Below are 13,929 nucleotides of genomic sequence, written 5' to 3' on the forward strand. Positions count from 1 at the left end.
AGTGACTTACATGCATTACTTTATTTAATAGAGTAACAGTAGTTACCTAATATATGTCATGCCTTATTCTTGTTACTTTACATGCATAATTCTGTTTCATCCCCATAACAGACAGAAAAGAACATTTGATTATTCCCACTGGGAAAAATAAAAATACCGAGGCTTGGGCGCCTCAGGTGTGGTCTTCCTGCTTCCACTCTGTGCCTCACCAACCACCCTGACTCGAGCGTGACCTTCACTCCCCTGGCACCACAGCACACATGTCAGCTTCCTTCTCAAGAAGGCCATGCCTCAACCTTTTCAACCAGTTACACAAAGGCTTTGAGTACTTATTCCGCTTCAACTCTCCATTCTTTACTCTTGAGGCTTTCCAGCGTGGCTGGTCACGTTTCCTTATTGCCCTGTGCTCATTTGGCATACTCCCCTTCCTTGCTAAGTAAATTATAAGCTACTCAAAGACGAGAACATTATCTTTTACTTCTGGCGTTCACAGTATGCCAAGCACCTGTACTCACAATCATGTATGTACATTTTTATTGAGTTGAAATTAACTACATTTATTAGAATAAAATCACGGAGCCATGTATCTTCAGGTCGCTGCCCACCCTGAATTATTCTCTGTGATGATGCCACAGTGGTACAGGCCAGTGGTTCCCACAGTGTGGTCCACAGTCTGCCATCATTGGCACCACCTGGCAACTAGTTAGAACTAGAGTTTCCCCAGACGTTCTGAATCAGAAACTCTGGGGGTAGGATCCAATAATCTGTGCTTTTGCAAATCCTCCAGGTGATTCTGATGCAACCTCAAGTTGCAAACCAGGGCTATAGGCACAGTTAACTTAGAACAGAGCTGAAGCCAATAGTCCTACAAATGCACCAATTAGCAGCTAAGTAAAAACCTGCCTGCCCTGCCAATGACTAAAACTAGCAGTGACTTTCACTATCTAGAGTTATGTATGATGAAAAACGTTCTTCACCAATTATTCTGTTATGGAAAAACACTGATGCTAACCAGATACTTCAGAAGTAAACGTTTTTGATATTGTTGAGGTTAGCATTTTCCTGTCTTTGAATCTTGTAGGGATTTTCTTTTTTTAATTAGAAACAATGCATCATTAACAGCTGTTTGAAGTTTTAAGAGCAGTTGTTGGTTTTCCCTTCGTTTTACAAGGAAAACAACAGTGGAACCATCTGTCTATTCCTTAAATAAAACAGGAGTTTAAAAAATTACATCATTCCTTTAAGCAATTCCGTAACAGTTCAGAGGGAGCTGTGGTAACAAATAAGGCTAATAAGGAAGGAAAGCGGGGCAGCTATGAATATTTACATGTCTTTAGAGAAAAAGCAGCCAGCTTATGGCTATGTGGCCACAGAATCTCCTTACTCCTTTTCACTTGCTTCAAAGTCATTCTGTGAAGTTCTCCTTTGACTCATAGGTCTTATGTGACTGCTTTTCTCTTTTGCTATTCAGGAGTAAGCTTGCTGATTCCCGCTGGGGCCATTCCCCAAGGAAGAGTCTACGAAATGTATGTGACTGTACACAGGAAAGAAAATATGAGGTAAATATGCTTGTTTTGGTGCACTTGACTTTATCAATGTCTGACTTGAAGGACTGTACACTAGAAAGAAAAAAGCCAACATGTTTTTGTCTTGAGTGCCCTGCTTCTGGCATATCCTTTGCCCCCTAGACCTATAAAAGGTCAGCTTTGACTTTCCTTTGTCTTTGAAGCTCCAGACACTTCTGCAGGTCTTGAATATGGACACATTTCTGGCCACAGGTCCATACTAGCTGAGAACCATGGCCAGAAATGTGATCCGTAGATTGTGCAGGAGGTACACGGGTAAACAAAGAGACATCGGCTTCATGTGGCCTGGCTCAGGGGTCTGGCCTGTTGCCATTATAGGGTGAAAGATCACGAAGAATTAGACAGCCTCTTAACCCCTGCCTCCCCCTGGCACTTTATTCTCACCTGCAGATTCTTCTTTTTGTGACTGTCTTCCAGTTTTTAAGTGTTACCAACCACCTTCTTACATTTAGCACCCCAAAAAATCCACACTTGGGCCTTTCTGTATAGATCTAAGTTTGATTAAAACTAGGTTGAATCTAAGGGCTGTTTTGAATGTGTCATAATCATAAAGATGAAGTTATTTTAAGTAAAAATAACAAGAGGAGTTTCGAAGGCCTAAATTCAGTTTTCAGTTTGGCCTCTAACAAATCGTATCTGGTCTTTCTTGATTCGTTCTCACATAAAGTATGCGCGGTAAATAGCGCTTTAGAGGCCTGACTGATTAGTGCTTCTGAAGTGTGCTGAGATCTTAAAATAAGAGAGGTTGTTAAATGAAGATCCTTCCATGTAATTATCATTGTTTTCCCCAAGGGGAAAGGCATCGGCTCCTCAGCCCTGAGCTCTGAGGGCAAAGCGTGAGTGACGAATGTAGAACTAGGTTATCATTACAACACATTGTACCCTTTCTCCTCCTCCCTTATCCTCAGAAAACATCCATTTTTAGTCTTGCTCTTCAGTAGCCGAAAAGCTTTTATTACGCTCTCAGGCGGAGATGTTGGTATTTATAATCTGCAGGACCCAGGACGCTGTTTCCCTCGCATGGTGCAGTTTCACCTGCACAAACACCAGCCTGTCTAAGAAAATAATAAAATTCCTTGAGCATTATTCATGGGCCTCAAATTTGAGCAACAGAAAATCACTAAAAGGCTTGTATTTGCTCACATCAAATATTCATTTTTTCATTCTCAGTGCAAAGTAACATTCACAGGCCCTGAGAGCGCCCGCCCTGCTTTGGCAGCGGCAGACATGAAGATTAGCCAACTCCAGGCTGTTTCCTTCTTTCTCTTGTCCGGAGTCAAGGTTAGCACTAAGTACATCCGGCCCCCAGGGCCTTGGCCAACATGGACATTTTGTTTAAACAGAAATGAGTATTGACTTGTGTTTTATGCTGAGAAGCAGTGAGGTGTTCAGGGTCTCTTATTTTCCATCCAATCACCACTATCTTTAGCTGAAGATCACGCCTCAAGGGGCTGCTGCAAGGCATGCTGAGGCTGAAAGATGGGACACTCAGGTGCCTCCTGTGGTTTTCCTTCCCACGGGTTAGCCGGCACCCTGACCGGGATAATTGTACACTTTAGATGGAGAGAAAACAGAAAACTGATAAAGTAGGCACTTTGGCATTTAGGCTCCTCTGCCTTTGACTTTAAAGAAAAGGAAACTATAAATCACTCCTTACTATGCCTACCACCTGAAGTTAAGTGCAGAGGGACTGACTATATTAAATTCTGTGTGCATCAAAGAAGTTCTGTTTATAAAAATTAAGCTAGAGAAACCTCAAGATCTCAAAGAAAATATGCGCAAGAGACCATAAAACAAGGACTAAACACAGGAAGGCAACTGTCTCAAATAAATGAGAAAGTCCTCCCTTCACTAATTTTCTGCCGTGCACTGGGTGCATTTTTTCTTATAAAAACACAATGATGAGAATGTGTTTTAGGATATAATAATAATGCAAAACATAGGTAGCATATAGTCAGCGTATTTTTAACTTCATTTATTCCTCACTGCAGCTCTCCAAGTTAGGATGAGCGCCACTTTAAAGATCAAAAACTAGGGCACAGGGAGATTAAGTCACATAGCCAAGCTTTCCCAGTTACCAAGTGAGGGAAGGTGGAATTCACACCCAAGTTATCTCATTACAGAGCTTTTCTGCTCTGTAACACGCCACCCCCACTCCGCAGGCCCCTGTACACAAGCAGCCTCTGCCTTCTGATCATAGTGTGTTGCTGAACGTGGTGTCTTCCTGCTGCTCACCAGAGACCATGATCTCAGAACAGACTTTATCTCAGAACTTCTTTCAGAGAAGACACTGTGAGGATATCAGACGAGTTTTAATTTAAGGCATTTACAGGAAAATTCTGATTATTTTTCTCCATTTTCCCTCTCTCTGATTGCCTTATTGCATCCAAAACTGGATGTTTTTCCAGCTGGGTGGTATCCAGCTGGTCATCTGCTGATATGAACTGTCTAAAGGGAGGTGTGAACTTAATTACATGTGGCAAGTGAACGTGACAAGAGGGGGCCTTATCATTACAGAATATGTGCTAAGAGAAAGCTGGAATGGCAGATGAGCAGCTTAAATGAGCTGCAGGGACAGGATGGGCTGTCTCTGCCTGAAAGGGGACTGAGTTGCAGGGCTGCGCTCGCAATTTCTAGCTCTCCTGCTTTACACATCCCCAGAGAAGCTGCAAACCTGTTTCCCCACCATGGGTAGAATTCCCACAGTTCACAGCACTAATGTGGGCCTTTTTGCCTTGTTTCCAGTAGCAGTTTAAAAAAAAATGAGCCTGACTCAGACTGAAATTTTGCCTTTTGTCATTTCTTATTGAAAAACAATTTGAATTGAAGATATGAATGTTAATTTTCCCTTCCTCTGTTCTTTACTTGCCCTAGCAGTTTTCTCAAAAGGCAAAAGAAAAAAAATCAATTTAGGCTTTCCAAATATAACGGTAAATAGAACTTTTTTTTTTTTTTTTTTTTTTGGTATACTGTGGGGAACCGTGGAAGTTCTCTGAGCGGCCAAGTGCTGCCAGAATATGAATGCTTTTTAAAGACTGATCTGGAGACACTGTACAGGGTGAGCCTGTGGAGGGAACAGAAAGAGTCTCCCGTGAAGGCAGGGGCCTGGCTGGGCCCCTGGCATTAATCAGGGAGTGAGAGGGGAGAGGAGGAGCCTGACCTGAGTCTTCAGAATGGAAAGAAAAATATATTCAGAAGAAAAAGTGTTTCACAACTGGTTACAAGTTTGGCAGAAGAGTGGCAAAGCAGAAAGAATATACTCAGGAATCAAGCCTGGGGCACTGGGAAAATTGGGAGAGCAATAAAGGGGGCCAGAAGCAGCAACTGTTTCAAGGAGAGGAGGGACAGACTGTGACTTGGTTGTGCAATGTGTGCGAGAGGGGGTCTGGGATGCATGCTGGAGACGCAGAGGCCAGTCACCAGCAAGCAGATCCTCTGAGGGAAAAGGTGCAGAGGCAGAAAGAAGAGAACTGGGGGAAGAACTTTGGGAAATGTTCTTATTTAAGGCTTGAGTATGATGAGCAAAACTAAATGGAACGTGTAAGGATAAGGCAGATAGGAGTTTGCATCTAGCTTAATATATATATAGTTGCACCTCAGTGAGTATTTTTGAATGAAAGAATGGACAGTTATACGTATAATAGGACAAAATCAGAGGTAAAGAGAGTTTCAAAATGGAGGAAGTGATTGACAGAGGTATTACTAAAATTAAAATGTAGAGAAAGAGAATAGTAATTCAAAAAGCTACCAGGTTTGTCAACTGTAGGACACGGCTGGCCTTCAGGACTTTTTTAAAGGATGCAGTCCCAGTCGGACGGATTTAAGATGTGACTCCCAGTCGGACGGATTTAAGATGTGACTTAGTGGTGAGGCAATTACAACTGTCCTTATATTTACTGAATATGAATGATACAGTAATATGTGAGGATAGTGGGCCAAATTTTCTTGTGTATGTAATCATATAGCAGAAAGTTTTCATTTATTTTAATGTGTTGTTTGGAGCTTTATAAAGTAGTAATTGACATTATTATTTCTCAGTGAAACTCAGTGATATTCTCCTTTTAGGTAGAGTCCTAAATTCTTGTTTGAAGGAACAGCTATAAAAAGACTTAAAAATAGAGGGGGAAAGGAATGGAGTCCAGGTATTTTTAAATCTTATTCTCTCACTGTTCTCCACAGTGCTTATTTATTGAAATCCAACATCTAAAGGAAGGATTCAAAGTGATTTATGAAAGCAGTCTTTACAGTGGGAGGAATTTTTTTTTAAATAAGTGGATGAAAACAAAGAGAAAATGGAAAAAATAAGATTAGAAAAGATAAAGCAGGTGACCATTTAGAATATAAAATATTTGATGTAATTCCCAGCATATTTCTTGTTAATAGGTCATGAATTTACTGTTTCAAAGCTTGCAAGAGGGGGACATGGTAAGTTACAAGATCCATGTATCTGTTCATAAGGGAAAAATATGCCTGGAAGAAGCTCAGTTATTTCTCTTTTGGTTCCTCATAAAGAAAACATTTTGTTCATACAGTGAACAACATTTAAAAGATGAAAACGTCAGTAAGCTTCGTTAGTATTCCTCGGTGTGAGCAGAAAGTATAAGGCCCAAGGATAAATTCAGTAAAATAATTCCACAAGGATGCAGCAGTTCAGTCCCAGGCACAATACTTAGCTGTTCTGGCTTAATCCAGGGACAGATTTTGGCCTGTCTAGGGAAATGGGGGCACGCCCTTCAGAGTAGCTTCCATAAATATTTTTTTTTGCTCAATTGAGCTTTTGATAGCAAGTGAGTTAGATACTCCCTGTCGGGTACCTAGAGTGCAGATATTCCAAATGCCAGTTATACGTGAAACCGTGTGTTTTAAAAGGCAGCTGAGCCTAGGGTGGGATTGTCATCCTGAGGGACCTGACAAAAGGCATGTGTGTTAATAGAAGGCATCTCATTTCCACTCAGCGACAGACAGAGAGGTTCTTTTCAAGAAGCAGCTTTGAGCTTGTTCTAGCAAACAGACCCTAAACTTTTCTTAAGGCCCTAAGTCCAGATAAGCAACCCAGAACATACCACTGTGTAAAAGAAACCAAATGACTTGTGTTTGGATCCTAGCTTTGCCCATGACTAGCTTTGTGGCTTTAGGCAAGTGTGTTAATATCTCTAGATTTCTGTTGCCTCTTTCGGGGGGAAAAGGTAATATAAATACTTATCTGGACTACCTTACCAGTGTGCCTTGGGCAGCAAATGCAATAGGTTTTATGAAAGTTTTGTCAATTGTGCACTTCTGTGTAGGAGAAGTTCTCCTTGCTGATAATAGCAAGCAGAGGAGGAGACAATCCTACAGGAAACTAAAACTCCTCTCAGAGGGCTTTGTCCTAGAGTTCTTAGAATCCGTCCGGCATTAACCATGATTTTATCCTTGTTGGACTTTGAAAAGCCTTTAAAACATGATCATTGCTCACTACTGAATTCTCCTTAATTGCTCTTTCTGTAGCTAATTTTTGCTTTGAGTTCATTTCCATATCATCTGCAATTAATATTTACAGAATGTTTGCTTAAATATCTTTGATAACATACGAGACATAAAGGAGAAAAGCCCGTTGCAAAAATATGAAGTAGATTTATTTGTATTTATTTCCTACTCTTTTTGTTTTATGTATTTTAATAACCCCACCCCTTTATGTGAATAAAGGAAATACAGATTTAAAATACGAAAACCTTTGGTTTCGTAGTTAAGTCTTAACCTTCCCTAAGTGGCTCCTTCTGTATATGCTTGGAAATGTTTCCAATTTCAATGCTACTTCTTTCATCTTGAAAACACCAGAAGATTCTTATCGTTACTTCTTTGTTTTTCATTCCCTGTTATGAATTCCACACCACTACTTCCCTATTCATTACATTCTCGCACCTCACTGGGTTAATAAATTCTTTTGACACCTACTGCCCCTTCCTTCCCTTGCTAGCCCTCCTCCAAGAATGGTGCCCATCAATATTGCATGCCAGGGGAGTGCAGGCCTGACAGCGCCCCGGCCCAGCGGGGAGCCTGCTCCCTTCTGTTCCAACTCAGTGATGAGAAGAGTCCCTCCTCCTCCTGCCTCCAGCACCCGCTGCTCACAGCAGACCGAGAGACAGATGTTCCCAGTCCCCACCTCTGTTGTAAGGGCCACTTGAAGTGGATTCCACTTTAGTCTCCATCCTTAAAAGTTTAATGCTCACTTCTCAAGGTACGCTTGTAACTAAAAGGTAAGAGTAGTGCTCAGAAAAATGCAGCCATCACTTTTTGCTGCTCCAGTAGGAAAACAGAACTAAGCAAGAATTTGGTAACTGCTTAGGGCAAACAGCGTAATATCAACTTTGACGCAGTGAAAGCAAGACTTCACTCATGTTCTAAGAAAATGAATTTCAGACTGGAACAAAGGAGGACAAGCTGCGTTAAGAGGAAATGAAAACCTAAAGGGGATAGTAATGAGTTCTCAAGCTGCCACTCACCCTGTAATTCCAAATAAGTACATTTCCAAGTATTTTGATAACTTTACACTTAATAAAACTATGTTGTTACTCAGTGAGAATGGAGATGATATTAAAAGACTAAAGAGATCATTTTTTTTTTAATGTTCTGAATAGGAAGAAAAGCCACAGGTTGGTGAGATTCTAGTGAAATTTTAGAATGAGAGAGGAAGCACTGATAGCCAAGTTTTATTAAGGGGAAAATATGCCAAATTTTAACTGAGTTCTTAGACCTGATGAAAATAATTACCAAGAACTTAGGAATTTCTAAGATTTGACCTTACTTATGACCTACCAAGTTGGCCACCACCATTTTGTAGATGCTGATAAGTGGCGCAAGACTCCTGGGTCAGACAGAGGGCAGTTTATTATTCACAGCAGTAGCACTTACCAAAGTATTACCGTTTTTGTGCTGGTTTCCCAAGCCCCAGTTCTGGAAGGGGGAGGTGAAGACAGACGACATCTATACACTGGGTGGTTGCACTCCAGGAACAGACCACTGAGCTCAGGGAACCTGAGTCTTTTATAATGGGAAGTAGGCATGTCTGCCGTTTGCTCCAGAGGTAAGCACTATCTTTGGCTTCCAAGGTGATTGCCATACAGTTGCCTTGAAAAGACAATCAGGACCATGAAGAAACGTGAGAGATCCATAGAGAATAGTTTTCCAACAATATTAAAAAAATAACAGCTACTATCATTCATGGAATGTTAAATGAGGGTAAGCCATAGATGTAAGCTAACTTCTACATTATGAAGTAGTAATATATTAACCATAGGTAAAGACAAGGGAAAAATCCATTTCAGGTGGCTATTGCAATTATAAAGGAACTTGATATATCCTCTGTAATATTTGTGTGAATGAAATGAATATGAACTGTACAATGTACATTTTAATGGGTTTATATTTGACTGAACTAAGTAGCTCTTAAGTATTGATGTCAGACTGGAGAGAGATTTCAAGTAGTGTCCTTGACAAGGTCTCTGTCTTTGCCCTATTCTTGTATTACAGTGTTATAAATGATTAGAATGAGAACATAAATGGCAGGCATATCAGATTTATGGAGGATAAAAGACTGGAAGAGATAGCCTATATTTGGAGGAAAGATACAGCATTAAGGCATAGACAACCTAAAAATTTTCCTAAAACAATTAAGTGAAATTAGATAGCTAAATATAAATTTCTCTTTATAGGCTCAAAAGCCATCATTGCAACCACAGACCTATAAAGACAGTGTAAGAGCCTCTCATGTTAGAAGTACATAGAGTGGTTAGCTTTAACAAATTACTTAACCTTCTTGGGGCTTCATTGCCTTCTTTTATAAAAGAGTTGCTTAACCTTATTATCTCTATCTTCCCATCTAACTCATGTCTGCTAAATAATATTTATAAGTAATTAATTGGTTGCAAATAATCTAAGGCAACAATTTTGTGAGGCATTGATATAGCTACGAATTCCTAAGCAAAGAAAACACCAGTCCCCCTATACTGTGTACTTGAATGTCATTGGCCCTCTGTGTCTGTGGGTTCTGTGTCTGCAGATTTGACCAACTCAGATCAATAAATTTGGAAAAAGCAATTTTTTTTCCAGAAAGTTCCAAAACCAAAACTTGAATTTACAGCGTGCTGGCAACTATTTAAATAGCATTTACATTGTATTGGGTATTATAAGTAATCTAGAGATGATTTAAAGTATATGGAAGGATTTGCCTAGGTTATATGACATATTTTATAAGGGTGATCTAATTTTTTGGTTATAAATGATTATAAAATTTTTATAATGGTTATATAATTTTTATGTAATGGTTATATGCTATTTTATATAATACTCTGCCATTTTATATAAGGAACTTGAACATCTGGGGATTTTGGTATCTGCAGGGAGTTCTGGACCCAACCTTCTAAGGATACTGAGGGGTGACAATCTTACATTCATTTCAAGATGCTCCACTCTAGTGAAGACATTGAAACACTGACAGACATCTCTATGAAAATAAAGATAGAATTATAGGAAGAGATTGGGAAACCGTGTATTTCTAGCTGAAGTTGCAGAAACTGAGGATGTTTGGTTGGGAGGAAAGAAGACTTTTTAGAGATACCATAATAATCTCTAAATTTGAAAGTTTCTTTCAGACCAAACTGGAGAGAATGCAGGTCAAGAATATATGGAGAGAAGTGTCAGGAAGGCAAACTGTGTTTGTTCTAAGGAAGAATGTTCTTTAAATTTGAATTGATAATAGATGAGAAGACCCCTCAAGGAGGAGTGGGCTACAATGTTGGATTAGTTTAAAGCACTAACCACATGTCAACATGATGTAGGGAAGCTTTGTGCTTGTAGACCCTTAGGGCCCTTCCTCCTGTAAAATTCCACGAGCCCATGATTTCTTGTCATGCTGTTCTGACAAAGTTGTTTTGAGTATTGTTTTTGCAAAGGCATTGGTTTTAGTCTCAGCATGAGTTCTTGCTAGTTGTGAGACTTGGGGCAATCCACTCAACACCTTGGGGTTGCCTCCTTACATATCTACTGACAGCTTTGGTTAATTTATTCATTGCCTGTTGATTACAATCTTGTTAGGGAAAGAATAAGGCAGTTAAAAAAATGTGAAAATAAAGAATTTGGGTCTTTGAGGTTAGTCCCATGCAGATTCTCAGAGTATGAAGTATACATGTACAGAAATTTTACATTGCTATAGAAACACAGTTCAATATACTTTCTTGGTCTTACTTGAAAAAATGAATCTGTTATACTAGCCTGAATTATTCCTGAAAGTCATTTGGAAGAAGTTTAGCTCTAGGGTGTTCTTATTCTAAAGTGAGATTTTTGAAGTGTTTTTCAAGTTAGTCCTAAAACACAAAAGTGTCTAAAACTCTGTGAAACCACTGGCAAGTATTATCAAAAAAGATTGTTATGTAGCTTCATAAGGACCCTGTTCTATCTCATTCCATTTTGAAAGTATCTGTACATGAATTCAGAGGAAATCACCAAAGGCAGACTTGTGTCTGAGGGAGGGGATCAAAGAGATGCTGGCAGATTCACTGTTACCAGAAAGACCTCAAGTCTTGCAAGATCAAAGTCGTGGTATAAAGGGCATGTCTTCCCATTTAATTGTGCCTCAACCCTCCTCCCTCCCTCCCTCTCTCTCTCTCCCTCCCTCCCCCTCTCTCCCTCTCTCTCTCTCTCTCTCTCTCTCTCACACACACACACACACACACATCTCTAAGAAGAACCTATTTGTACAACTCTAGATCTAAGATCTCAGTGAGTACATTGTATATAAATACTGTGGAACTGTCACTGACTCCAATCTCTGCTCTCCTCCTAGGCCACCCATGGAGGACTCCCAGACACTCTTGACTCCTGTGGTGAGCTGTGGGCCTCCAGGAGCCCTGCTAACCCGCCCTATCATCCTCACTATGCATCACTGTGCAGATCCCAGTACTGAGGACTGGAAGATACAGCTCAAGAACCAGGCAGCACAGGGACAGTGGGAGGTGAGCCTCTGTTGGGATAAAGATGGAACCCAAGAGCGATCCATGCATATAAGAAAGGGCAATTATGGGAAGGCTTTTATTTTTAAAGCAAAACGTGGGAGGAATTTTAGCTTATATTCGAAATTAGATGGGGAGGAAGAGGAAGAGGGGGAGAGAGAGACAAACACTGATTCCTGAGTACGTTATCTAATGACTGATAGGCACAAAGAAAATGATGGTCAAGCATTAGCTAACTCATAGAGAAAGTGCACTTAAAGAGTCTTACAGAAGTCCCTTTGGAATAGACATACAATCTTAGGAGGAGAAACATTTTTTTTTAATTTTCAGCAGAAAAACATTGCACCTGGGTCAGAAATGTTACATTTACTTGCCAACAAGTGCCCAAAATGTAGGTCTGAACTTAACCTGGGAAAACAGGAAGGTGTGTCCTAAGCTCCACAACAGTGAAGAACAGCTGTGGCACCTGGGCTCTCTATAGCTGCTGCCATCAGAACATCTTAAGGACAGTGCCTTAAACAGGTCCTGTTCTTTACATCAGAACCCTGCAGCTGGCACCTGAAGTTAAGTGCAAAAGGATTTGTTACATTTGACATGAAGATTTTATACCTGATACCTAAAAATTTTGTGTAATCATTACAAAGAGAATTATCCAATCTGTATGTTGGATGTATTTTGTGATTACTTACAAAATTTTTCTTTTAGGAAAGAAATTTTTAGGAAAAAAAGTACATGAACATTCAAACCCCCACTATGTTAGGAAAAAGTAGTGTTAGAGTTAGAAGCGTAGCAGGGCATCCCTGAGATTACGTGGAATGTCCTCTCCCTCTGTGGACCTGCTCTCGGCCATGTGAGGGGACCACTCCTTTCCAGAGGATCTCAAGTCCAGGACTGAAGTCTAGGGATAGACTTTACCAGATCTAACTTCAATTCCATTTAAGTTTATATGATTTATCTCAAAAAAAATCCCGAAGTCTTGATTCAAGTAACCCTAAATTGTTTGCACAATCCCCTAATACCCTGTCTATTTCTGGATTTGAGTAATAACAATAATAAAAGGAAAAGAAAAGGAAGAGATGAGAAGAGTAAAAGAGGGAAACCCTTATGAAAACACCCTTCCACTTGTGACAGGAACGTGGAGCCACTTTATTCTCAGCCATTTCTCCCAGGAGGCTTCAGTGACATGCCGTCAGGAAGTGACACTTGAGGCTTCCCCTTCCTTGCCCTGCTGGAGAAAGCGGCTTCTTTCCAGGAGTCCTTTGGGTCTGGACTAAACCTGGAGGTGCCGAGCTCCTTTCTCTCCTTCCCAGTTCGCTGTGAGCTTCATTTTCCGGTTTAGGTTCAGTTGAAGAGGTGATGTCATGGGTGCTATTAAAACACAGCCCTCACTATAGCTCAGGTGGTGTTGCAAGGCTGAGTAATAACCACCGGAGGCGGCTCCTTCCAGAGCTTGGTCCAGCCCCAGGGACTCAGTTTATGATGCAACAGTCATGTTCGTGCTTTTGACAAATAACCATTTGCTCATGAGCCAGGCCCTCTGAGATGCAGGGAGCAAAGTAGTTATGGTTGCTCCCTCTGCAGAGATGAAGTAGCCTAATGCACAGGCTGACTCGTGCCCACACACAGGTTTTATTTCTCCCACGTGGAATTTTTTTTTAAATTTGAATTAATGAAAAGTGAAAGATTTCACATAAAAACCTGAGCTTCTAACTTCTCTTGAAAAATTAAAGGCTGTATGCCCACTGGGCCTGCCCTCCTGCCCGCATCTGGTGCTTTGGCTGTGAGCACGTTTAGTGTGGACATCTTCACCACAAGCATTTTCGCCACAGAACTAATTGGCCATAAGGCAATTTTGCTGTAAAAGATAAAATAATTGGTTGACAGTTCGGCTTGACAGTTTGGGTTTCATTTCTCCACTAAGGCAGTGCTCCCATTTTTATATTACGTAAATCTGAAAGAGGCCAAGGGCTGAAAGGGCACAGAGTTGAGCCCACATTTCCCATAGAACTTTGAAGCATCCATCGAGGGATATGTGATGTATATACCAAGAACATACAGCAGTGTTCAGGCTTTCACAACACAATAAAAAGCTATTACAAATATGCATCCTAATATTTAGAAACTGATACTTCTCTTGATGAAGAAGAAATTTTAGCAAAAAAGAAAAGTGGAATGCAAAATGAGGAGATGAATCAACAAGCAAAAAAATGCATACTACTACAAATGAAAGACTGAAAACAAGTGCCTAAGTACAGCCCACAAAATAAAATCAGTGACTTGCACAATATTGCTGTGAGTCAACACACACTTTAAATGCATTTAAATATTTTGTATTTCATACTAAAGTCCTTTTAACT

The 13,929-nt window shown here is 40.3% G+C and overlaps 1 protein-coding gene across 2 annotated transcripts in view; it reads left to right on the top strand.

The window, feature by feature from the left end:
• The window catches only part of UNC5C (unc-5 netrin receptor C), a 338,296-nt gene that overhangs the window by 300,397 nt on the left and 23,970 nt on the right, over nt 1-13,929 (top strand). For both annotated transcript variants that reach the window (XM_074343589.1, XM_074343600.1), the window contains 2 exons: nt 1,472-1,559; nt 11,407-11,575. In XM_074343589.1, coding sequence (XP_074199690.1) covers nt 1,472-1,559; nt 11,407-11,575 — 257 coding nt within the window. The remainder of the gene's footprint in view (nt 1-1,471; nt 1,560-11,406; nt 11,576-13,929) is intronic.

The sequence above is a fragment of the Camelus bactrianus genome, chromosome 2 (assembly GCF_048773025.1).
Source record: "Camelus bactrianus isolate YW-2024 breed Bactrian camel chromosome 2, ASM4877302v1, whole genome shotgun sequence".
NCBI classification, from domain to species: domain Eukaryota; kingdom Metazoa; phylum Chordata; class Mammalia; order Artiodactyla; family Camelidae; genus Camelus; species Camelus bactrianus.